At 42.0% G+C, this 25,742-nt stretch overlaps 1 protein-coding gene across 2 annotated transcripts; it reads left to right on the top strand.

Moving 5' to 3' along the window:
* The first annotated feature begins 1,346 nt into the window (after window positions 1-1,346).
* LOC6579201 lies at window positions 1,347-25,738 on the top strand. 2 transcript variants are annotated; one of them, XM_002005062.4, is made up of 8 exons: window positions 1,347-1,435; window positions 1,845-1,968; window positions 22,549-22,778; window positions 23,497-23,720; window positions 24,298-24,406; window positions 24,490-24,611; window positions 24,699-24,973; window positions 25,045-25,738. In XM_002005062.4, exons 2-8 carry the CDS (start codon window positions 1,893-1,895, stop codon window positions 25,287-25,289), a joined length of 1,281 nt encoding a protein of 426 aa, XP_002005098.1. In that variant the 5' UTR covers window positions 1,347-1,435; window positions 1,845-1,892; the 3' UTR covers window positions 25,290-25,738. The 2 variants fall into 2 exon arrangements, with proteins under 2 accessions (XP_002005098.1, XP_043866472.1); XM_044010537.1 differs by having other exon boundaries at window positions 1,433-1,450.
* The last annotated feature ends 4 nt before the right edge of the window (window positions 25,739-25,742 follow it).

Here is a 25,742-nt window from a genome sequence, read left to right as displayed (position 1 = left end):
GAATATAGCGCGCTAAAAAAATAATTATTAATCAAGATGTGAATATGAAGCTAGAAACAAAACTATTTTTTACTGTTTTTAAATGAGTATCAAATGGATTATATTAAATATCTAGTGTTAGATTAGTTCACAGAATGGAAATATTTTGATTTTGTTTTAGTGATTTGCGGCTTTGACTGATTGTAAATCCCCGGCTTTAATTGAAACTTAATATTAATTTACGACTTTAGGAATGGTGTTAAATCAATTGTTTTTTATAGACATTTGCTTAGTATTCACTTAAATGTAAGAAGCAAATTTAATTAGCGCGCATCGTTGGCTGCATTTGTTTTCACGTCATTTACCGTTGCCCATTAGCCCGCCTACTGGGAAGCAGGTAGGGGGGCACTGCAAGCGGTCAGCTGGACTAATGATAGGCGCAGAGCTTTTGGCACATCAGCTGCTTTACTGCCCATTCATTGGAAAGCTAACAAGAGCAGAATGCAGCTGTGTCTGAGTGGGGGAGGGAGGGAGAGAGAGTGTTTGTGTGTGCGCATTGCCCAGCAATAAAAGCTGTGCATTTTGGATGGAAGAGCACGCGCGGCCAACAAGTGTGAAATTGAGTGCATATAACGTGGCATAATGGCGCTCTGTAGACCCGATCCAAATGACCACCAAAAGAACGGTTCTGGCTGCTTAGAGAAGCGGAAGTAGATGCTCAACATGCAGTACAGTGAACTGCAGCTTTAAGTACTTACCAGGGTCTGCTATCACATAACATCACAGATAAGCGCAGCTGAGAACAGCGACGATAATTAAATGTTTGCTTTAACTACATATAACAATAACAAAGGCCATATTATGTAATTGCTTGGAAAAAAAAAAATGGAAAAATGAAATAACAAACAAAACTGCTCTCCCACAATTTCTCATTTTCTCATTGGCAGCCGGCTGATTTTTATCAGCAAAAAGTTGAGCGAGTGTGTATGTGTGTGTGTGAGTTGTACTGAGAGCGATCCTGCCAGCATGGCTGCCGCAAGCTTCCACTCAAGCGCTCTCTCAGGTGCGCTCTAAAGTTAGCGAAGCAAAAGCTCGGCTTTGACTAATTGAATTGTTATTGTCTGTGGCATAGCTAAATTACACATAAACACATCTAGTTACTATTATTCATTTGTATATTATACTTAATTATTGTTATGAGCGCATTAAAACTCTTGGAGCGCCCCGCGCAGGAGCTTAAAAACTTAACTGGCGCTGCACAGTGTAGCCCCACGGGCCACAGTGGCTCAGCGAAGCGAGCGAAAAAACAACAACGGCAGACGTCACGCGCAAGCGTCGCTGCTGCAGTCCGTGTCGGCGTCGACGCTGAGCTCAGCTCAACTGATGCTCGGCTGGCTGTGAGTATTTAGTTACCTCGCGACCATCGTGCGGCCTGGACGTATTTTCGCCGTGTGAAGTAAGGCGCGCTGACGTACTGTGTTCACGTTTCTCTGTTTTCGTCTCTCTGTATGAATGTAATTGTATGTGAGTGTGTATGTGCGTGCGTGTCTGTGTGTTTTTTGTGTGTTTATTTGCCGTTGATTTGCTGACTTTTCGACGTTTACCACTAGCCGTTGGCCAGCAGCAGCCTCGGCCGCTACTTGGACTGGCATTCTCTTTAGCACTACGGCTTTGTTTCATAATCTATGTATGCGTATGTGTGTATGAGTGTGTGTGTGTGCATGAGTTTGACTGACTGTTAAAGAATACAAATGATATGTGCGGTTGGCTCTTGTGGAGCATGTGCCGTTGTTTTCCTCTGCCCTGTTCTTTTGTGCAATCTAATATATAATAACGCCGTTTGTCTTTCCGTTTCGACCAATTAGAGACGAAATTAAAAAATATATATAAATCATATTTCGGCGGTGGCGAAAATGCTTGCAACTCAACAACTTTGGCATGCCTTATGCCTGGCAGCTTTCGTATATTGTGGATTAGCGCATGCGAAGGGTAAGTAAAAAAATCAAAACAAAAAAATACATTTTTGTATACTTGCAAAATAAACGAGCTTTTTTGTTCATACATACAACTGCAATTGAGCTTTGACTCACACAAACACACACACACATGCGCATGATGTCATTTTGTGGGCAATGAAATACAAAAATGGTTATATCGCCGCAAAACTGACCTCGTTTTCGCTTGAACTGCGCTCGCTCGATCTTCAATAGAAGTGGGTGCATGTTTGTGGGTGAGTGTGAGTGTTAGCACTTAACGGTTTATCAGGGCAGCTTTTGTTTGCTTAAAATAGGAAAAATAGAAAATAACTTCATAGCGAAACAAATGACTCTGACAACGAACTTGGCTAATAAAGTGTAGCTCCAGCGTGGGCCCTACCATGATTCACATCGTGTGTCTGTCTGCCTACCTTATAAGCACTGCCCAAACACCCCACCCACAAGGCGACGCGCTCATCAACTTATGCACAGCCACAAAAACAAAGCCTCACACATTAGTCATTAACTTGCAAGTTGCCATACAGAGTCAGACTCACAGACACAAACAACAAAAGCGGCAAAAACAAAAGCCAAGAAAACAACAGCAAAGCAACAAAAATGAAAAGGCAAAACACCCACACAACAGGCAACAGACAACAGCCAACGAACAGTGAGCAACACAACAGGAAGGGCAACATGACACGCTGAAAATGAACTGAAAAAAAATTAAATACTTTATATGTAAGGTTAGAAGAAGAAGAAGAATAGCAATAGCAATGCAATACCCTAGACTTGAAGTGTTCATAAAACGTATTGTTAGCTTACAAAAAAAAGCGAAAATTGATAAAATAGGGAATAAAACTAATAAATGAGAATTAATATAAAAAATCTTTACGTATTAGCAATTATGGCAAAATTGGAGAATTTCAATATATAATAGTTGAATATATACATAATACAAAAGATATGTTTTATAATTCGTTATATCTAATTTATGTTCATATTTATATCTATAATTATATATTGTGTGATAATTATCTACATTTTCTGCGCACTTAACTGGATTTTGTCTAAATTAAACTTGTTTTAAAAACAATAATTGGGGATTTTAACTGTATTTATATACGTTCAAAACATCGATGTATATATTCCACTAAAACAAAAATTGGTTTAACAGCTAAGAAAGTCTTAAATAAACAGTGTGAGATAGGAAAGTGAGAGAAACAAAAGAGAGATAATTAAACAGTGAAACAGAGTCTGTTATATCGAGAGATGAACGAAAGTAGAGAGATCTATATAGATTATTCATTCACATCTCTGTGTATCTGATTATTTTCTCCCTATATATTCTTAGAGAAATTAAAATATTTAGAGAAAGATAGAGGGCAGGTGAGAAAGTTACAGATATAAATATGAGACGTAATGCGACAAATTTTGAATTCGATATATAGAGAGAAAGATATAAATTCCTATAGAGAATGAATTAGAGAGGGTTGCCACTGGCTTGGGAGATCAGAAAGAGAGAACCAAAGAGTGTGAGTGTTCTACGCCCACATACTAAATCTATACACATACATATATACTTATATATATATATATGAACTGACGTGCTGCTGCTGCTTATTAAAAAGCAATCAGACACTTCGATATTTTTACTTATTATAAGTACAGCAAAAAGCGAATAAGAAGCAGCAGCAGCAGCAGTAGCCACTCGCCTGACATTGGCCTTTGTGCGAGTGAGTCTGAGTGCTGCCTGACCATATACGATTACATATATATATATATATATATATATATATATATATATATATATATAAAGAAAAAAACCAAGCAGCTTTATTTATAAAGGCGAAACTCAAGTGCAGAAAATGAAGCGATTAAAAATTGGAAAAAAAAACGCGCGACAGTCGAGAACATGTAGGCGAAACAGGTCTCAATTGAGTTGGCTAAAAACAAAATGCAGCCTAATGTGTCCAAACAGCAAAGCAGATACAGAAATAGATAACAAATATATATATAGCTATATATAAATATATATATATGTATATGTGTTTGTTATATATATTATAAGGCAGACATAATTTACGAGAGCGCGAAAGACGCAACTTCATAGCCGGCATGGCAGCTGTGTGGCTGACTGGCTGACTTGTGGCATCTGTGGCAGACAGAAAGCAACAGCAGCGGCAACAGCAGCGGCAACAAAAGCTGAAAGCTAAATTACGGGGCTGCCAGCATGGGGCGTGTCACAAAGAAACTAAGAAACAAATCAGTGCTAAAGCGAAACTCCGAGAAAAAGTAAAAGTTAAGGGAAATCTAGCAGCGGCTTAGCTAAGCCAAGCCAAAGCAAAGAAAATCTGTTAGCTAACCATAATTATTTTGTCTATGCATATTGCTTGAAAGAATACAAAAAAAACATGTCTGAATGATCTCATTGGCATGAGATCTCTTGCTCATCAAGCGTCACAGCTGAGCGCACAAAGACTTTGACTTCGACTTCCAGTTCGACGTGGCTCCGCTTTAGAGGCAACTGACAAATCATCGAACTGTGATTAACTCGTTTAATTGCTGGCTAAGCAGCGCACGCGACGTCGACCTTGCCTTGCCAGTAAGGCTGAAGCCCTAAGTCTAAGTCTGCCCTCCGCTCTCACCATCCAGCCTTTTGCTGTGTCTGTGCAGCATTTAATTTATGGCCAGAACGAATCAAGAACAAACGAATGACTTAGACAGCGAACTTGCCATGGCATAATATATCGATGCGCTGACCAGTTGTAAATCTTTGCAGTCAAGCAGCGTCCATTTAAATAACATGCGACACAAGCAACAACAACAACAACAGCAGCAGCAGCGAGAGTCGCATTATGTGGCATTAAGACAAAACATTGACAATCGCATTGTATGAGGGGGAGCAGCATCCAGGCACAACATAAACTAGCCAACCACAAAAGAGCTGCAACAACAATAATGATCAGTGCGCTTTGACAAGCGACAGTTGGCCCGAGCAAGAGCAGCCGCAGCAGCAGCAGCAGCAGAGTTCTCTTGCCACAGAGTTGCAGGCAGTCCGAGTTGCCTAAAAGGACAACAAACGAAATGCTCGTAATAATAAAGAAATTGCGCGCTGTTCCAACTCAACCCGTCCACATTATGCCAACGGGCTGGCCAGTCCCCAACTATATACTCACACTAACACACACATACACCTATATGTATATATATCGGTGTATATATGTTTGCCACGGCGAGGCACAGACAGGATGATGATGAAGCTGATGCCACACAAGGCAAATAAACCGCTTGACTCGGCCGCTGCCTTCTGAGTTGGATGCGGCGGACTGCGCTTTACATTTTTGCCTTATGTGTGTGAAAAATGCCAATTTTAGAGCAAGTCCAGCTCATGTGTGTGTCTGTGTGCATGTGTATGTGTGTGTGAAAAATTGCCCGTCTAGACAAGCGCAGCAGCCGGAACAACAACAACAAAAACAACAACAACAACATGAACAACAATCAAAGCCTTTTGCTAAGCTAATAAAATCGAGCTGCGATTGGGGCAACTGGAGAGCACAGACTCGTGTCTACCGAGTACCGACTGGCCTCCTGTTGTTGTCCAGCCCCTCCAGCCTCTGAACTCTTAACCCATTGTTGCCATTGATCCAGTGCTGACCCTCAAACAGCATTTAAAATAATAAACTATAAATAATATTGGATTTCATTTCGATGATAAATCAAGCTGTTCTGTTAAGAGTTTGATAACATTATGTTAGGCTGCTGTTGGCTGTTAATGTAGAGTTATTTGCTATGTTAGTTGGAAATTAGTTTTGCGATTTATCTATGCATTTGCAAATCACTGTTAATTAACAGCTTTATGTTATATTCAGCAAATGTAGAGCTTCTACAATTCTATCAAAAATCTATTATTATTCTCTTTTGCTTGTCTGATTCATTTTGGTAGTCAATTGATTTTTAGCACTTTTTATTATGTTGTTTCTGTCTATGACTCTAAAACTCAGTTTAGCGACCTTTCCATTCATTCGAACTAAATGTATATTTAAATTTATATTATGTTAATTGACAGCTTTTGTGTGTTAAGCATGGCTGTTGTTTATGTTATGATTATTGTTATAAAATGTTAAGCTGTTATGGACTTTTATGCTGAAGTTCTTTGAAAATTGATAAAAGTTAATGACCTAAGAATTTAGTCTTATGGGTATGTGGGTTAGGATCGTTCTCTGTTAAGTGGCGTTGGCACTGTAAGATTAACAAATGATGACATGTTAAGAAATGTATGCTATGTTATCTATCTGTTTCGATTCATTGGAAGAGCATTTTGATTTTATGATTTAATAACAAATCTCCGCTAACAGTGTTAGTGTAATATTAGCTTTCATACACAAATTTCTTTCGAATTTAATCAAATAAAAACCTTTAAATGATCTAATAAGCTGCTTATGTTACATAGCAATTGTCAGCTAAGAAACTCGTCTTACATTCATATATGCAGCTGTTGCTCTGCTTCTGCCAGCTGTCAATCAACTTAATCCTTTTTGCTCGCTCACCAACCGCAAGCGTGTCAATGGGTTAAGGTCGCCGTTGGGCTTAGCAAAACAATGCGTTGCCGCGATTGCCGCATGTTGCCCGCTTGTGTGTTAGCTGGAAAAAAGAACATCATAGGCAGGGCCGAGATGCTGAACTGGACTGGCTCTGGCAAGGCTTAGCCTGACCCTCTGCCCAAGCCTCAGCCAGAGCCAGAGCCAGAGCCAGAGCCTGTGCGGCATTTGGCTGATTAAAAGGCAGCGATAAGAAAAACGAGCAAATCGAAAGGCGTCGGCGCGTTTTAAGGGTCTGGGCGAGAGTGCAGTCCGTACTCCCCGGCTCATTGCTGCTCAGGCATTTTGTCATCAAGTGTAAGCCATCTTTGTGCGCCGGCATTTTATTGAATTACAATCCGATTGGATGTATATCGCAGTTGGAGCTGCCTATTCAAGCTCAACAAGGACAACTCACTTGCTCACGAAGCTTTAATTAGCCAGCCAGACATGCAGTACGCCAACTAGACAGTCAACCAGGCAGCTAGCCAACAGCTATGGGAGAACACAATAAAAAAAAATAAAAAAATAAAAAAATAAAAAACATATAAAAATGTTTGTTATATTCGATTTTTGGCCAGCTTTGCTGTGTACCGTTAGCTGCGCTGACCATTTTGGCCAAAACACAAAATCTGACAAACTGCCTGGCAGGCGGAGCGACGCGGCCAAAATGAAAGCCTAAAAGGCTTTCAGCTCGCCACTAGCCAAGTTAGCCAAGCTAACCAATCCCCACAATCAATTCGCGCTCCCAAGGCATTTCGAGAGTGTGTGCAAGAGTGTGTGTGTGTGTGTCGCGAATTGCGTATCATGAACCTGGCCAAGAGACCAACTCCTAACTGTATAAAGCAACAGTCGCAACACTTAACGGGTTTGGCACTCCTCCGAGCAAAAGCAAAAGCCATGCGTATTACACAAGACTAATTGTATTAGGAGGCAGCAGCAGCAGCAGCAACAGCAGCAACAGCAGCTACAGCAGCAACATTTACTGCAACTGCAACATGGAAATGTGTAACAGCAACTGTTGCTTAGTTTGTCTGCTGGCGAGCTCTTAAATCGACCTCATATGATATCGCTGGGAATGCATTTGCCATGCGCATTAGGCATAGGACTTAAAGCTAGCCAGCTCTTGCTTAAAGCCCTGGGAAACTATTTGAATTGCTGACGTTTTATTGTTAGGCCATAAATATTTCACTATAAATTCGTTATTTTTTTCGCATTGCAGTTGTCGTATTAGGCTTTTGCTTAAGATCTGAGAAGATAATAAACATAATAATAGCCTAGAGAACTTTTATATATTCTAAATGGAATTGTTAGTTTTATGCATTTATTGCTGGAGTGAAGAATCATTCTGAAGATTATAGGCAGATTTTAAATAAATATGTTCCTATATTACTTTATTATATATTCAATCATCAATTTTAGTATCAATTTCAAGTATGCAATCATTTAGAATATATTTACTGACTTTCCACTATTATATAAAGTACAATAATTATAATATCGAATAATCAAGCATACTCTTCTATATGATTGAATCGAATTTATGTTAATAATGTTATTATTGTTCATCATATACATATATATGCAATTTGAGGCCTTTTAGTATGATAACAGGGTATCTGCCAGTCGTTTAACAATAAGCAAAAGTGACAAATGTAAAAATTTACAATATCTATAACTAATTCTTTTTGCTTCCATTATTGATTGTGCTAATGAGTTTACGCATTTGCTAGACTACTTTATTTACAGGGTATGCCAGCTCGTTTAGCATACTCTTCGTAACACTTTGCTTACTGTTTATGGCTGCAAATGTGGCAGCAAATTGTCAACCGTTGCCATTGCAAGGGCTCAGCGCGCATATTTATGAGGTCTGTGGCCTGATAAGCGTCGCCGCTGGCCATAAACTTGGCTGAGCTAAGTAAATTTTTTTTCGCTGCTGCGTGTGAAAGCAAGTGACAGGTGATACAGTTGAGTGTATGTATGTGTGTGTGTTTGTGAGTGTGGAATGTAGAGCAAATATTATGTAAATTTCATGAGCAGCAAAAAGAGAAGAAATGAAGAAGAAGATGCAAACCTGAAGCTAATCCTGAATGCAACCTACGCGTTTGCTTCAGTTGGCTTGGCAGGCCGCCAGCTAGTCAGCTAGTCAGCTAGCCAGGCAGCTAGCCAAGCAACTGCTGCCGCTTACCGTTAGACACCACTCCACGTTGTCCAATACGTAGTCCAGGTGTCCGCCAGTCCAGTTGTCCAGGTGTCGAACTGGCCAAGTGGCTCGTTGGGTTTTTAATTACCAAACAGTGCGTAGAGCCGCAACGCGTTGAGACTTTGAAGCGCAGCGACGCACCGACGCAGAGGTAGAAAAACTAACGGCCTAGCGGTGCTAGAACAGGATCAGCGCCCCATGCAAATTAGTAAGCCACAACAGAGTGCAGCAGAGAGATTGCGAGAGCGAGAGAGAGAGCGAGAGAGAGAGATAGAGGTGGGGTGCGTAAGTTTTAAGCGCCCGCAGCGGCAGCTGGCTTGAAAAATATTGCTCGCCACAATTGCATAATTTATGCGAAATTTATTTAATCTATTAGACGCACTGACCCGCAACGGGAGATGCAGATATACGCAAAAGACAGAGCGGGAGAGAGGGAGATAGAGCGGGAGGCAGATGGGTAAAACATTTACAGACTTTTGCATTTCGCCGGCCGCATCATGATGAATTGCATGTCTAACTGCATGTGGCAAATTAATCATATTTATTTGTTGTCGGTGCAGCGTTTGTTTGTTTAGTTTGTTGTTTGTTTGTTGTTGCTTGTTCTGCATCTACTGCTTCTTCCTCATCATCATCGTCATCATGTTCTTGTGCTTTCGTTACACATGCAGTTGGGCTGCTGAGATTGATGATGGCCTGGCTGACATTCTGTGGAGCGCATTACATTGATTGCCAGCCATTCAGCACGGGCAGCACTGACAAAAGACTTAGGCAACAAACTTGCAAAACATGAAACAGACTTTGGCAACAAACCTGAGTTTGGCATCATATTAAAATTCATTAGAATGATGTTGAAGTCGGAGGCAGCCAAAAACAGAGGAATTATACTGACCATGTTTGAGTGTTGACTGTGCCACGTCTGCGTGTTGTTGTTGTTTGTGTTGTCGTTTTCGCATGCGAGCTGTGGCGCTTTGGCTGCCGCAATTTACACACGCACAGGCGTTGGCGGCCCAAAGTCAATGACACTGCAAAAATAAAACAAAAACTAAAAGACAAGCAGACACAATAAACGCATGACTACTCAGAATTGAACAACGACTATGATATACCCTATGAGTGCAACTAAGCAAATAGCAGAAGAGGTTTTGTTAGACTAAAAGAGTTTTGCTGGCGCTCGAGTGGAGTAGCATTTAAGCTAAGAGCTCTCCAGCTGAAGTTAGAGACTTAGGCTCGAGTCAAGCATATATACATACAAATTCTATAGATAAAAGCAGAAGAGCCCCAGACAATAGAGCTCGACGAAGGCAAACAGACAGCAAAGCGAACAACTGCTCTATCTGGGGATGTTGGCCATAAAAATGTGCTCATTATTATTGTAAGAGCTTTTAATGACAATAATAACAGCAGAAGGAAGGGCAACAACGACAACAACAACAACAGCAGCAGAACATAAACACTTAATGTCATATGTTTTTTATTTCATGTCTATTATTTGGGTTTCTTATGTCGGCCTGTGGCCTCTTTAATTAACAAACAGAGAGAGAGAGAGATAGAGAGTGAGAGAGTCAGGTGTAAGAAATTGCGAGCACCTCGAGAACAGCTGGCTAGACTTGGATAATTATAAACATACTTTAGTGGAGATGTGCTGGATGTTATCGCTCAGTTGGCCATTTGGCTGGCTGCTTGATGAAAGCTCGTACGATAAGATCAGTGACAAAAATGCTCACTAATTAATTTATTGAATGCCAACTGTAAAGTGAAACACTCGACTGCGGCTACGCGGCCTCATAAAACTGTATGAATTATGATGAGCAGGAAGAACTCTCCCGTCCAGTCCAGTCCAGTCCAGTTCGTGTCTTAAGTCTTTTGATAGGCGAGCTACGGCTTGCCGCGCCGCTGGCTGCTTATCAGAACATGCATGCGTTTGATGGCCAAATTACATGGCCAAACCGCAAAACAGCTAAAAGAGAGATGAAAAAGGAAAATGCAGAAAAAAAGGAGTAGCGCCCGCCCGTAATTGAAAAGAAATGCCCAAGATGCATATCGAAACGAACTGCCAGACTAAATTAAACAAGAGCGAGGAGCACCGACTGCAACTGCAACTGCAACTGATGCTGCTGCTGCTGCTGCTGTTGTTGTTGCTGTTGCTGCTCTGGTCACTTGCCTGCCGGTCAAAATCAAGCCAATTTGCTCAAGATCCCTAAACCAGGAAGCAAAAAATCATTTTTGGTTTCGCTTTTCTCCCTCGAGTCAAGGGCAATGCTCAGTGGCCGCCAGAGAATTGCCTCGGTTAGATTTTGATTTGAATTTGGATTGCTGGCATTAAGATTAGATTGAATTGGATTGCCTGGGTGGCTCGCTTTGTGATGTTTATATATGTGTGTGTGTGTAAGTGTGTGGGAATGTGTGTGCCTAATGCGCCCTGCGGTTGATCTATTGTTACATTTACACTAAACCACAAAACAAAACACTTGAGCGTACATTACGCTCGTAAAATAATTGAATTTGGAAAGTTCAGATTAACACATAATAGATTTGATTATGTGGGAATGGAATGATAGTTTTTTAATGAAATTTTTAGATGAACTTAACGCATATGAGTTGATGCAAAGCAGAAGTAATTTCGATGCTGTGAACGGGAAATGAGTTTTGTTGAAATTTTAGAAGAGGGCGGCTCTATTAAGGAATGGAACGATCTGATTTCGTAGCTCGAGTATTGCTGAGGGATCTTTTAGTCTATCTCTTTGAGAATCCTCTTGCTTACTTCTTTCGTGACTCCTACTGCTATTGAAATATACCAATGCCTCTCTACTCGATTCTCAAGAAATCATATATATGAGCTTTCTTTCTGCTTCGTCTCTGAAATATTTTATATTTTGCCTTTGGCATCTTCTCGTAATCCTCTTCCATACCCGCTATCTCGTCGGATTTTTAATGGCCAAACGGCTTCACTTGATCAGTTGCACCGTAAATTGTCAACATTTTTCAAAGTAATGCTCTTCTCCGTAATTCTCAAATTTGCTATAAAATAAAATTTTTATAACGATTTTATTCACATAAAAGCAGCCATCAAAAGATACTTAAAGCATTCCATCTACTGACTCATATCGCATCTTCAGCTCCCGCTGTTACTGCTGCTGCTGCTGTTGTTGTTGTTGTTGTTGTGGATGTTGTTGCTGAGTGTTATTAGGTTTCGAATGCAATTTCAGTAGAATTTCAATTAAAATGTCGCCCAGTTGGCAATTAAAAGCGCAGCGCACCAAAAAGAAATGCTGTTAACAATGCAGCGCCGCGCCATCGCATGGCGTGGCATGGCATGGCATGGCCTGGCCAAAACGGTTATTAACGTGGCCGCAGCAGATGGCTGGCCAGCGAAGCGTTCAGGCCAAACAGATAAACCGCATGGCCAGCCGGCCGGCGGAGCTAAGGCAGACGCGAGACAAATGCTGTTTCAACAAGTTTGTTGTACAAGCGCGGTAGATGGCCATCCGGCCTGACCCGGGCCATAAACTACGCGGATATCAAGATGCGTGCCATGGAATGTCTACCCAGAGACCCAGTTGGACAATTATAAATCATGATGCACTCTCTTGTTGAGCGTTGAGTGTGCGACGCGCGCGCTCACGCAAAAAAAAAAAAGCGAAAAAAAAAACGCGTCGACTACGACGACTGGCCAAATAATAATGTCAATTGCAGGTGTGGGCCAGCAAGCCAAGTCTCTTGGCCATGGTCCAGTCTGTGACTGTGGCTGTGGCCCACAGGCTAAAAGGCTAGGCCAGACGCTAGACGCTCCACGCTCGCCGCATTTGGGCATTAGCTGCAGCAGACGAACGCCCACAGCCCGATTTGGTCATCGAGTGTGTAGCTCTCTCACTCACTCACTCTCCCTCTCTCTCTCTCTCTCTCTATCTCTGTGTAAGTTTGTGTTGCTTGCTGCTAATTCAACGCAAATCGCAAATGACCAAAATAAAATATTGCAGCCGCCGCAGCCGCACGGAGTGTTGCAAGTTGCAACAAAAGGAGCTGCATACACGTATGCAATAAATTTTATGCCTGCGGCATCGGTCACTTGGTCATGCGGTGGCTTGTGTACACGTTTCTTTTCTTCCTTTCTGTCCCATATTGTGCACACACACGCACACACAGTGAGCCACAAAAGTGTTTGGCTGCGGCGCTTCAGTTTAGTCAGTTGAAAAGCCACAAATACCACAAAAGTGCATCAATAGATTCGTCTCTAAGCCCCTCTGAGCTGCCGCCCTCGCTCTCTGTTTACCTTGATTAGTCAGCGCTGGCTCTCTGTGCCCCTCCCCCACCCCCGCGTTGCGTGCTCGTAATTAGCAATTGGGTCGCACAGTTCAGAGTTCACTTTCCTCGCACCCAAACGTTTGATTAATGCTCGCATCGACGGCTGGAGCTCTCTGACAGCGTATCGCATTACATGGCCAATAGACATTGGCCCAAAGCATCGGAATTCGGTATTTTGTGTGTCATCGCCGCGGGCAGCCAGTTGGATATGTGTCAGCCCGATGTTTGCCATGAAAATAACAATTTTTTGATAAATGATTAGCGACAACTGCCGAAAGACTATCTTTCTCACCATCTACGCCTCTCTCTCTCTCTCTCTTTCACTCGTACTCTCTCAATATCTTTCTATGTATCTCTCATTCGTTTGATAATCCATTGGCCTCTCTGCGTGCGTCGCTCGCTGTTTGCTCTTTCGATTCTCTAGCTGCAGGCAACAACTTTATTGCCAATTAAGCATAAAAAGGCAGCATAGCCTGCCATTACATTAGGAGAAATGCAATTATACGGCGTGTTTAAATTGCAAAGGCGACGTAGTTGCTGCTGCTGCTGCTGCTGTTGTTGTCGTTGTTGTTTCATGTTGCTGATAGTTGCTTAATGTATTTAATTGCAAATATGGTAAGAGCAACGCGCTACAGACACAACACTTTCACACCAAAATGGTAAAACGGGCAGTCAGACAGTAATAACAGCTATAGAGTGGAGTGCGACTCTTAGATACCCTCTAGTTTAGGTAACTAATTATGGGAATTAAATGACATTACATGTGACACATGAATATATATACATATGCATACATACTTACACAAATACATACATACTTACACAAGTACATATAAAACATATTTATATATATAAGAGGTAGATAAGGGTATATTTGTGAATTTGCTTAATTAGTTGGACGAACTTTTAACTAATTAAATTACATTTAGTTAAGCATTTAAACATAGAATCTTTGAATCTTTGGATAGAATCTTTGCTATCCTCAGATTCGTCTACACTTGAAAGAAAATATAGAGCATGCATCTGAAGAATCAGCATCAGCTAATTTTTGTCTAGTCTAGTATACAAAATATATACTACTAAAAAATTATTACCACTTTGATATATAGTTGGTTCCCTTCTAAAGAGCAAGACTTATAGAAGAAGACAAGACTTTGATTATTTGCCTAAGTCTCTGGCTGCCATGGCAACCCTAGCATACACTTCTTCCAAGGCTCAAAAGGTATTCGAAGCAAAGTTCCATATTAGTATGAAGTGATTGTAAACCTGTTTCAAAATAGCCGTGCAAATAGAGCTGTAGCACCCACAGTTAGGGTATAAAGGCAACAGCAACTACGAATGCAACTGCAACTGCAACAACTGCAACTGCAACTGTAATTAGAATGCCTTGGCAGGTGAACGACGCTTGTTGGCCATGGCTAATAATTTCTGTTAACTGCCTTTTGCCGCATTTAGCTGCAAATTGAATTAATTTTCATGATTGGGGCCATGTTGGGGATTTAGTGATTAACTTGCCTCAGTTACAGTTAGGCGGGGCAGCCTAAAAACTGTAAACGCATTTTTCGCAAATTACTTAATAATGCAAAGGCAAAAAACAAAACAAAAAATAATATAAGCAAAAGCACACATAACAATGCAACAATTGGCTGCAACTCGCTTTCGTTGAGGCACTTAGCGGTAAATTGTGTTGCCACTGCGCCACAGCCTCCCCAGCTGCTGTTGATGTGTGAGTGGCATGTGGAGAGCAGCAGCAGCAGCAGCAGCAGCAGCAGCGGCAGCTGGGCTCGCATATTTTTGCCGCTTTTTCTTTTCATTTTATTTATTCTTACCTCGGTTTACCCAGCGGAAACGAACAATTTAGCAAATGCCACCGCGTAGCGCCAAGCTCAAGAATGCCTGAGAGTAAGAGAGAGACAGAGAGGGAAAGGCATAGCTGCAGTTGAGGCGCATTGTGGGTGTATGCGGCATTTGTTGTTTGAACACATTAGCCATGCAAATAGCTGACTAACTGCCTGTCGTCTGTCCCCCGCTCCTCCACCAAGCTCTGTGGCAAGTCATGCCACATTTCCCACATGAGCGCTAGTTGCAACATTTACAGCTGTTGACTTCTGTTGTTGTTGTTGCTGGAGCTGCTGCTGCTGCTGCTGCAGCCAAGTTCAAGTTTATGTCCAAGTCATATTGCTTGGCCAGCTTACAGTTCTTTTTGGTCGCCTTTTTGTTTTCTGTGCGCTCTCATGTCTAAACTGTTGTGTAATTTAATTAGCCAGCTGCGCATAATGTTCACGCCAAGTGGAAGCACAAATTTACCGTAAGGCAACGTTGTTTCTTCTCTGCTCTCTGCTGTTTTTTTTTTTTTTTTTGCATCTCATGTTTGAGATGTGGCTAAGGCAGAGGTAAGACGAGCCGCAGTTAAGCTGTGCCTGCCTGCTCATAATCTATCTAGCTGTCTCTCTTTCACACTCTCCATCTCTCTTTGTCGCTGTTTCCTCTGGGCAATTAATCATGCGTCTACTTTGAGTGAGCAAGTCGAGCAGAAGAGTTTTGAAGTTTTGGCTCGGTTCGGGTTTATGTGTAGCAACTGAAATTCAATTCATTTGGCCTTAATGCGCTTTGGTGGGCTCTTTCCGGCTTGACTGTAAAATCTGATGAATCTGGCTAAAATCTATAAAGCGGCAAATTGCGTCATTTCAAAACAATTGGCAAATAAAAAAATTAAAAAAAAAAAAAACAAAAACCAGAAGCAGATAATAATATAAATAAAAAGCCAACGAGTGAGCAAGAATTGGCAACAAGTTTTAATGTGGCTAGAAAAAATGATAAACTGACAGCAATTTTGTATTTACTTGACTCTGACTCTGACTCTGTATGCAATGCACACGATCGATCGTCGCTGTGCGTCTCTATGAATGCCAAGGTGTGTGCTGCGCTCAACTGGCCAAACAGCTCAAGGATAGCAGCTGCATCGATACTTCACTTGGTGACATCACATCACATCACATCACATGGCTTGATAGAAATGAGATGCTGTGTGTGTACGTATGTGTGTGATTAAATTAAACATGGAATTATGAGAAATTGCTTTTCAAATTATGTTTTTTTTATTTTTTTATTTAATAGAGTTATTAATTAATGAATGTATAAATAGATATTTGTTAGCTTATTATTATTCTGTACAGCTAGCAGAATTTCTTTGATTTTTCTATTCCTCTGTTATTACTGTTAGTGTAACAGTCCCTTTTTAAAATGAATTTAAACTTTTAAAGTTACTCCTGCTGCTATATACAGACATTGCTGATATTTTTCTGTTACTATTACTCTTGCTGTTGCTCGTTCTGTCGCGCCTGCAAATTAGCATTCCTCTGTCGCTGTAGCAGTTCTTATTAGTTTTGCTATTGCAATTGCTGTGGCTGCCTCTGTTACTCACACTGCTTCTTCTGGAATTAACATTGCTCCAGTTAATAGTGATCCTGCAGTTAACATCGCTCCTGTTGCTGCTGCTTCAGTTGCTATTGCTGTTACCGTGGTCATTGCCTCTGCTATTGCTGTTGCTATTGTAACAGCTGTTATTGCGACGGCTGCCGCTGTTGCCACTGTTAATCAAGCTTTTATTGTTGCTCCTGATGTAGCTGTTGCCATAGTTTATTTTGTTGCTCCTATAACAACAATTGCTGCATATATTATTGTGTCTGCTGTTGCTGTTGATAATTTTGTCGTTCTGTTCTGCTGCTGCTGCTTTTAGTGCTACTGTTAATCTTACTCTGACTGTTAATCCTATTGTTTCTGCTTCTGATTTCAGTATATATTATTAGATTTGAATCTCTTAACATTTATCTGTTAGCATAACATTTTAGCTGTTATTGCTGTTATTCCAATCGCTGCTGCTGCTGCTGTGATTGCTGCCCCTTGCTGTTAAGTGCAGCGTATGTCTTCAATTTCAAGTGTTATCCCCTTTAGCTGACTGACTGTTTCGCCGTGTACTCTAACTGTGACTGCAACTATATAATAGCACAGTAGGCAGTCAAGTTTTTCAGTTGACTGGGCCCAGAGGCAACCGACTCGAACTGCTGCCAGCTAAGCACTTAACAATTATCACATTTGTGGCCACATTGCGAGCCGGGCCATAAAAAAGCACACACACACACATACACACACAAGCAAGCAACATCTGCAATTTGACGCTGGATGTTCGTCTGTCTCCGCCTCCGTCCGTCCGAGTGACCGTCGTTCCCATCAGTTTTTTGCTGTGGCTAAACAAGTTTGTTTATTGACTCGCCCACTTTGATGAATTTACGCGGCAACATTGACACATTGACACTGCTTAGCATATGAGAAAACTAAAAAGAAGAAGAAAAGGAAGAAGAAGACAACACCCACTTGGCTTGCGGGCAGACCTGTGGCTCGCCGGCGCTGACCTGCTGCCTGGAGCGACGTTTTCTAATTTATTTTTGATGCCCGGCCGTTAGGCGTAATTGGTCATTTGGTGCGTCAATGAGACGGTGGTTCAGGCCCCGCTGCTAACCAGCCAGGAGGCAGCGTTCAGCGTTTTTGTAACCGCAACATGTGACTGCAACACAGTTAACTGGGGGAACTGCCCCTTTCTCTGCCTCTTCCCTTCTCTCTCTCCCTGTCGCTCTCTCTCGCTCTGTTGAGTAAATTACCAGTATTTCCTGTGCTTTGGCCAAGATTGATGATAATCGTGCGTCGTGTGTGTCAAGATTGTTGCTTTTGTTGCTGCTGCAATTTGTTTTGCAAAATGCGATAACAAAACGCTATCAGCTGCAGCAGCGGCAGCAGCAGCGGCGGCAGCAGCAACAGCTGCATCATAACTGTGCGAGTCACTTAAGGATTGCTGCTAATGCACAACTTTTGTCTATCTCTGTGTGTGTTGGTGTATGTGTGTGTGTGGGGGGCAGCTCTTTACATGCATGTTTACCGTTCGTTGTGCATTCAATTTAAGTTTTTGCACAGCCGCCAGGCATAACACTTTGACCAAAATGCAGCTATATATATAAATGTATATATATATATATATATATATATACAGATATGAGAAACACGCAAGAAGACCTGCAGCTCCTTCTGCTTGGCAGCCAATGCAAACGTGACTTCGTTCGCTGACTCAGACAATTGCATAATCTTTGCCAGCCAATTGCCAATTGCCTATTGCCAATTGCAATTGCACTTGCAATGCAGACGGCAACAGCAACAGCAATGGCAATGGCAACTGCAACTGCAACGACGCCAATGTCCATGTCGTTGCACGTCGCCACACAGCGCGCCTGTTGGGCTTGGCCATTGAAACAATTGCGATGCGGGGGGTGTTTGGGCAACCGAAATTGCCTGACAACGTGCCGTGCGGTGCGGTGCAGTGTGGTGCAGTGTGATGTGGTGTAGTGCGGTGTGGTGCGGGTGGCTGACTAACGCTTAGGTGCTGAGAGATGCTGGATGATGTCTTGCCACCTTTCACGACTGCCTATCTGTCTGTCTCTCTGGCTGTCCCACTGTCCCACTGTCCGTCTGTCCCTCCGTCTGGCTGGCTTCTTAGCTGCAAAACGATGCCATTTGCATGGCAATCATTTTGAATTTGTTGGCTTTGACTATTGGCGTGGCTTGTAAAGCATTTGCCACTTATGCTCTTCCTCTCGGCATACCCTGTAATTGTGATTGACAGACTGAGCTGTCAGCTTAACTTCTATTGACAGTTGGGTGATTTTTTTTTTATGGTGGGAAAGTTTTTCTTGATTACAATTTTGACAATTCAGTTGGGATCAGTCAGGGGAAATAATGGATATATGGAGAAGGCGGCATTGACAGAGTTTTTATGGAGGATATCAAAGCATATTAGCTAATTGATATCGAATGGGTGTCTATAGACCTTAGGTGTGCCAACTGGATCAAAAAAGGATCAAATGTTCTAAAAGGTAACCAATTCGACTGAGCTCAGTTAATGAAAGGTCTATATTAACTTGTTAGTTAAAATAACGTCTTATTCAATACTTTTGTAGTCCTGCATCTACTATAATCTCGATCTTTTTCATATGATATAAATAATGAATGCTGTAGGGTATATGCTATTTTTTTTTTTTTTTGCTTAGTTAAATTGATTAAGAAATATCTATTAATATTTAAACATATTTATTTTTGCAATCTTACAGCGTGTCTGCTGGTCGAGCAGACTCTTTTAGCTTGCAGTCTTATTGATTTGTGCATTCATTTGATTGTGCGCGCGCATTTGCTTGCCAAATTGTTGAAAGACTGTGCATCCAAATGTCGTGGCTGTTGATGCCGGATAGGAAGTCAGCGGACAGGAGTTTGGGAGTTCGAGCGACACAGTCGGGAGTCGGAATTTGGTAGACAGTGCCAGTGACATAGTCGGGGATGGGTCTGAGTCGGAGTCGGAGTCTGAGTCTGGCCATGGGCCGTGTTGATGCTGCTGATGGTGCTGATGATGTTGCTCTAGCAGCAGCTGAGCAGCCCAGCTGCCCAAACGCCCTGCCAGCATTCGCTCCCCTGCCACTCCTCCTGTTACCTTTCTCTGTTTAGCTTTTCTTGTGAATTTCGCTCCGGGTCATTTTCATTTTAATGTAATTTCTTTTAAATTTATTGTTAATGGAAATTTATGCTTGAACCGAAGCTGAGGCAGCGGCTGCAGCGCCGGCCGAGGCCAAAATGTCTGAGCTGAAGCATGTTGCATGCATGCTGCACGTTTTCTTGATTTGTCATGTTGCAGGTTAAATGCTAATGGCAACTTTTTCTCCTTCTATTTTTTGTCGTTTTTTGTGTTTTTTTTTTTTTTTTTCTCTCCTTTGATTTCGATTCCAAGAAGCTTGAAGCTGCCCCAGTCAAACGGCATTTGATGATCTGCTTCGTTTCGTTGCACCACACACACAAATTGCCTCTTGTTGCAAACACATATCTAACAAGCGCCAAAAAGGCCAAGAAATCCATTCGGCGCTGGTCATGTGCGAGATGTGGGTTAAGTCTTTTACAGATATAAGTATATATAGATTGTGTATATCGATGTATGAGTGTGTGTGTGTGTGTGTGTGTGTGCAGAAATAGTTTAAGGTACAACAAGATTCTCACGAGTCAAGTCGAGCCAAGCTGAGGCGAGCCAGGCCAGGCCGTGCCATAAAAATTGTGTCAGATAAATCGTAATCAGTCGGCATTGATATAGTCGCAGTCAATAATGCGATTCTTACGACTTAGGCTGTAAAAATTCAATAAAAATGCCTTGGCTTGCAATTAACGCCAGCCTTGGGTGTCTCGTCGAATCAAATGACTTAGGCGACAAACTTGCGTGGCTGGCGCACATTGAGAGCCGAACTCGATTGAGCAAGGGCTCTCAATTATTGTCACGAGCTGCCGACAACATTTCCTGCTGACTGCAGATGGGGAGAAACAGACAGACAGAGAGAAAGAGAGAGAGAGGGAGAGCGGCGAGGGAGACACAGTCAATTAACTGCTCAACATGTGGGCGTGCCCATTTGCAGTTCCAGTTCCAGTTCCAGTTCTAGTTCTAGTTGATAAATCAATGGGTTGTTGTCGTGTCATCGGGCACTTAGGCCTGCGTCTGCCTGGGTTTTTATTTGTTTAGCCGCGGAAGTACTTAACAGTCGAATGCGGAGCGCTCTTCACATGCTATGCCCAGTGCTTCTTCTTGTGTTTTTCCCTTGTAATTGTTTTAGGCGCCGCTTGCATTACGCCCACCTTGACGCCGCCTCTTGAATTACCAAGTGGGCAATGGCAGCGGCAGTGGCAGTGGCAATCGCAATCGCATTTGCAGCTGCTGCCGCTTTTTAATTGCCTTGCCATTTCTATTTCCTAGTTTTTATTGTCTGTCTGCTCTCATTGTCGGGTTTCACTCTCTCTCTCTCTCTCTTTTTGCTCTCTGTATCTCTCGCTCTCGCCAGCTAATTAATGCCAAACTTAAGCGTTTCTTTTCTCTCATTATCGAGCTGTGGCTGCGTGCCAATTGCAAGCACGGGTTGCCACAGCAATTTGTCACACTTTGGCTCAAGCGCAGTTTGTAGATTAATAAATTTAGATTATTTTTGGGATTAGTTGTTCTGCTCTAGCTGTCAACAGTAGCAGTTGGCAGGGACATTAATTAGAAACCATAAGTGAATGATTATTCACGCTTCTTAGTTTTTAGACTTTTTGCTTTAGCTATGCAGAACGAGGCAGCCTTAACAGCAGCAGTAAATACATACAACAAAAATATTAAAATACTTTATAAATAATATAATACGTATTAAATTCACTTATAAATAATTTACAATTTTATATTACTTAACTCGATATTTCTACTTTAAATATATATGAATATTAACTTTAATTTTTATCCGATTTCTTAAGAAGAAATTTTTTTAATAAAAATCAATTTTTTTTTAGAGAAAAAATAGAAGTATATTACACATATAGAACCATATTATTTTTATTAGATTTAGTTTATGGCAAATTAATTAATATAATTATAATGGGATTTGATTTACGTTTTTGGTTCTGTGTAAAAAATAATCGACTTCAAACGAAGATCGTTCACATATACATATATAATATTTGTATTTGATATATCATTTCTCTACCCATCAGCGAGCTCTTCAGTTCTGACTCTTGACTTTTACACAGAATTCTGTGGCTGGTTTTTCGGCTAATTTTTGTTGGTTTTATTGTTTCCATTGTTCGCTGCGTCTGTTGTTTGTTCTGCTTTAGCTGTTGCTGCTGCCTTTTGTTGTACAACGCACATTTAATTGGGGGGCATTTCTGTTGAAATGTTTTGGTAATGCCTGCCCTTGTGCTGCTGCTATTAGAACGAGTTTGAAGCACTTTGTGCGAAATTATTCAAATTACGCGGCAAATGCGCTGCTGATCAGTCCGCAAATGAAGGCTTTATCGCACCGGATTGGGGGGCAGCTACAACATTTAAGCCTCCCCACACATGTACGAAGTATAATCAGATTTTGATTACTATGGCAGCAACAGGAGCAGCAGCAGCAGCAGCAGCATCGGAATTATGCCAAAAGCCCAACACTCCAGCCACAAACTAAACCAAAGCAGTGTGTGAGTGTGTCTCGAGTGTGTGTAGACGAGCCTGACAGCCTCTGACGAGCTGACCAGCTGCTGCTGTGGCTGGACTGTGGCCAAGACATTTTCTCCTTATATAAATATATATAGACTGCGTGATACCCTGGCTCACTGTCACATAGCAGCTGTCTAGCTGCATTCTTATATGCTCGCATTGGTTTCGCTTGTGCTGGGCATCAAAAGCAGCCCTGCAGCTTTATGTAGCGCGGCAATAAAAACGAAAGACTTAGGCAACGAACGCGCTCCACTTCCATAGTAATTATGCGTCAATTGTTTAGTGCGGCCTGGACATGCCAGCCAGGCGTCGCATTTGGCTCAGGCTCGGCCATGCCAACGACATGCTAGCCCACTTTCCTCGGTAGTCTATGCAGACAGCAATTTAATTTCCATTTTGCATTCTTTTCGCTCGATTGTATTGCAGGCGCACACAAGGTACACTGCTCCGAGGATCAGATGCGCGTCGAGATTGGCTTGCCCGCGGAGACGAATGGCAGCGCGCCAGCGGATCGTACGCAAATCTACTTGGAGGGTCTCAAGGGCTATCCGGATGTGCGCTGTCAGCCCGCAATCGATGGCGCTTTGGCCGTCTTTCGCCTCTCGCTCAGCGACTTTTACGAGTGCGGCGTGACGCGAATGGTCAACCAGTTAACGGTATGTGAATGCTATGAAGAGATGAGAGAGAGAGGGCGGGCAGAGAGAAAAATAGAAATAAGAGAGAGACAAGAGACATTGAAGAGATTGAGAAGAGATTAAGTAGAGATTAAGAAGAGATAGATAAGAGATAGACGTAGAGAGAAAGAGACAGAGAGAGAGCATGTGAGAGACATAGAAGATACTGAGAATATATAGAGAAGAAATCGCGAAATCGAAGAAGTAGAGAAGACAGAAAATAAAAAGAGAAAAAGCTGAGATGAAAGAGAAGGCAATAAGATACTAAATAGAGACAGAGAATCTTCTCTAATATATCTTATCAAAAATAAATTAAAGAGATAGTAAAGATAGCCAGAAGAGATAGGAATAAACCAAAAAGAGACAGAAGAGAATAGAGTAGTGACAGAGAATATATAGAGATGAGGGCGAGAAAAAACGAAGAAAGTGAAACATTATAAAGATGAGACCAAGATGATATATGATAAACAGAGAAGTATATGGCATATTTGGTGAAAACGAGATCTGAGGACAAGAATAAGAATAAGTCGAAGCGAACAGCAGCGAAAATGAGAGAAGAGAACACAAAAGAAAAGTAAGAAAATGAAAAGAGAAAACAGGAGCAGAGCATAGAAGAAAAGAGAAATGAGCTAATCAAAGCTGATCAGAGGAGCGAACCCAACGACTGCAGACTGTTTTATCTGCTGTTTTGTCACCACAGGGCAAGAAGGTGTATTACCATAAAATCATCATTGAATCGGCCAGCAGCAAGGAGATTGTCAGCGTCAAGTGCATTACCACAAGCGGTCCGGTTTACAACGTCATGATGAATGGCACCAATGCCGCACGGGAGCAGACGCAAGTTGTGCTGCAGGAGCAGCAGCCATCTTCGCATCATGGTCTGGTCAGACGTGATGTGCTGCCGGCGGGCTTTCAGGAACCAGAGTAAGTTTTTGGCCAAGTCAGGCGCATCTTTTAATTGCCCCATCAAAATGCAACGTCCTCAAATTGCAATTATGCATATAGTTAGTTCGTCTTTTTTCTGTTCGTTCGTATTTTATGCGCAATCTATGCAAACGTTATGGCATATTAGGAGGAGACCCAACCCTACGCCAAGGCTGTGTGGTCATAAATCAAGCGACTTGGCTGTTCGAGCTATTACCAGCCGGTAATTAGCCATCAAATCAATGCCCCCGCTAATGCAGCCAGCTCGCCTCCCCGCGGTTAGTCAATTTAATTGCTGGGCGTGCCAGTTGGACAAACGGACTTAATGGTACAGAGTGCGAAGATAGAGAGATAGAGAGAGAGAGAGAGGGAGGGAGAGGAAGAGAGAGAGGAGGCATTACAATGTTTGCTTTGTTGATTTACGTGCCTTGGTGTCCTTCAATTGCTTCTTCTTTTTTGTACAGCTGCGGCATATATTTAATGGGCGTCGCCACGCCCAGACCCTCAATTACGACAGCTCTTTTTATTACGCGTCTATTTTTTCCTTCTTATTATTATTTATTCATATGCTCTGCAGAGATCTGGAGATAACCACCTCGTTGACAAAACGCGCACCGGAGCCGCGGCTCTCCATTGGCGTCAGCCAGGATGGACAGAAGTTTACACAAGACTTGACTGTTAAGTCGGTAGGTAGATATACTTATATATACACACACACACACGCATGTGTACATCTCTCATCTATTTATGCTCACTAATATGCTCGCAGGGCACACCACTGACCATGGAAATCAACTTGGATGAGGACTCGGCGCCGGTTTATGGCCTGGGCGTCAATTATTTGGATGTTACAGACACGCACACCTCCTCCGAGACGCTGATCTTCAAGGGGTACGTACGAACAACAACAACAGCAACAGCATCAATTATCCCCAACTAGTTTGTGTGTTAATCTTTTGACTAATCTTTCTGTTGCAGCTGCACTGTGGATCCGTATCTCTTTGAGAACTTCAACACCATCGATGGGGATATATTGAGCGCCAAGTTCAAGGCCTTCAAGTTTCCCGATTCCTCCTATGTGCAGTTCCGCGCCACGGTCAATGTTTGCCTGGACAAGTGCCTGGGCACCCAGTGCTCGAACAATCAGGTGGGCTTTGGCCGGCGCAAGCGTGAGATTAGCGCTGCGAATAAGGTCTATGAGATCTCATTGGCCATGTTCCTGCGGGTCAATGACAATGAGGGCATTAACAAGAGTACGTTTTTAAGACAGCTGTAAACATTTTTTGATTTTGCCTTTTGCTAATTGCTGCATTTCTCTTGGCAGATGAGGTGCTGCAGCTGGAGGAGAAGCTGCGCGAGCTGAAGTTGGCCAATCAGCGCTTGGCGCGCAATAGTCGAGGCAACTTTGCGGAGCTGAGCCGCAGCATGGAGCAGACGCCCGCCAGCAGCGCAGTGCCCGCCTTCGTGGTGGATGAGCGAGAGCTGGGACAGCTCAGCTCGGCTGCTGTCCAGCCTGTCATGTTCAGCCTTTGGGCGCTGGTCGTTGCGCTGTGTTGGCGCCTCATGTAAATAGTCGCGAGAATATGTATGGCAAAGTGTATATCTCAAAAAGGAGGGCGTTCTGGTTGTTAATCAGGTCCAAGCTGCGTGTGTGTATGGCAATAATAATATTAATAATAATGATAATAATTAAAAGATAAAAGCAAAAATAACAAATACGAAAGAGAAAACAAACAATATATATGTACTACCTATTACTAATAGATACTTATGTAACTGCCATTTATAAAACGTAATTACAATTAATTTTAATGTGAGCAGAACCTAAGGAAAACAACAACAACAACGGCAACAACTTAAAAAACAGCTACAACAAACAGTGATTCTTATAAACATTTCGATAAAAACATATTAAATTGGTCTTACGAATAAGCACCTACTAGTCTTATAAGTGTAACTGTTAAGCTAATTTAATTAATGACTAAAACTAAATGAATTAATAAAATTAAACAATCCAATTTG

Source organism: Drosophila mojavensis, unplaced genomic scaffold (genome assembly GCF_018153725.1).
Source record: "Drosophila mojavensis isolate 15081-1352.22 unplaced genomic scaffold, ASM1815372v1 contig_80, whole genome shotgun sequence".
Classification (NCBI taxonomy): domain Eukaryota; kingdom Metazoa; phylum Arthropoda; class Insecta; order Diptera; family Drosophilidae; genus Drosophila; species Drosophila mojavensis.
The sequence above is the reverse complement of the archived record's forward strand: the minus strand, read 5'-3'. Positions and strand labels throughout refer to the sequence as shown.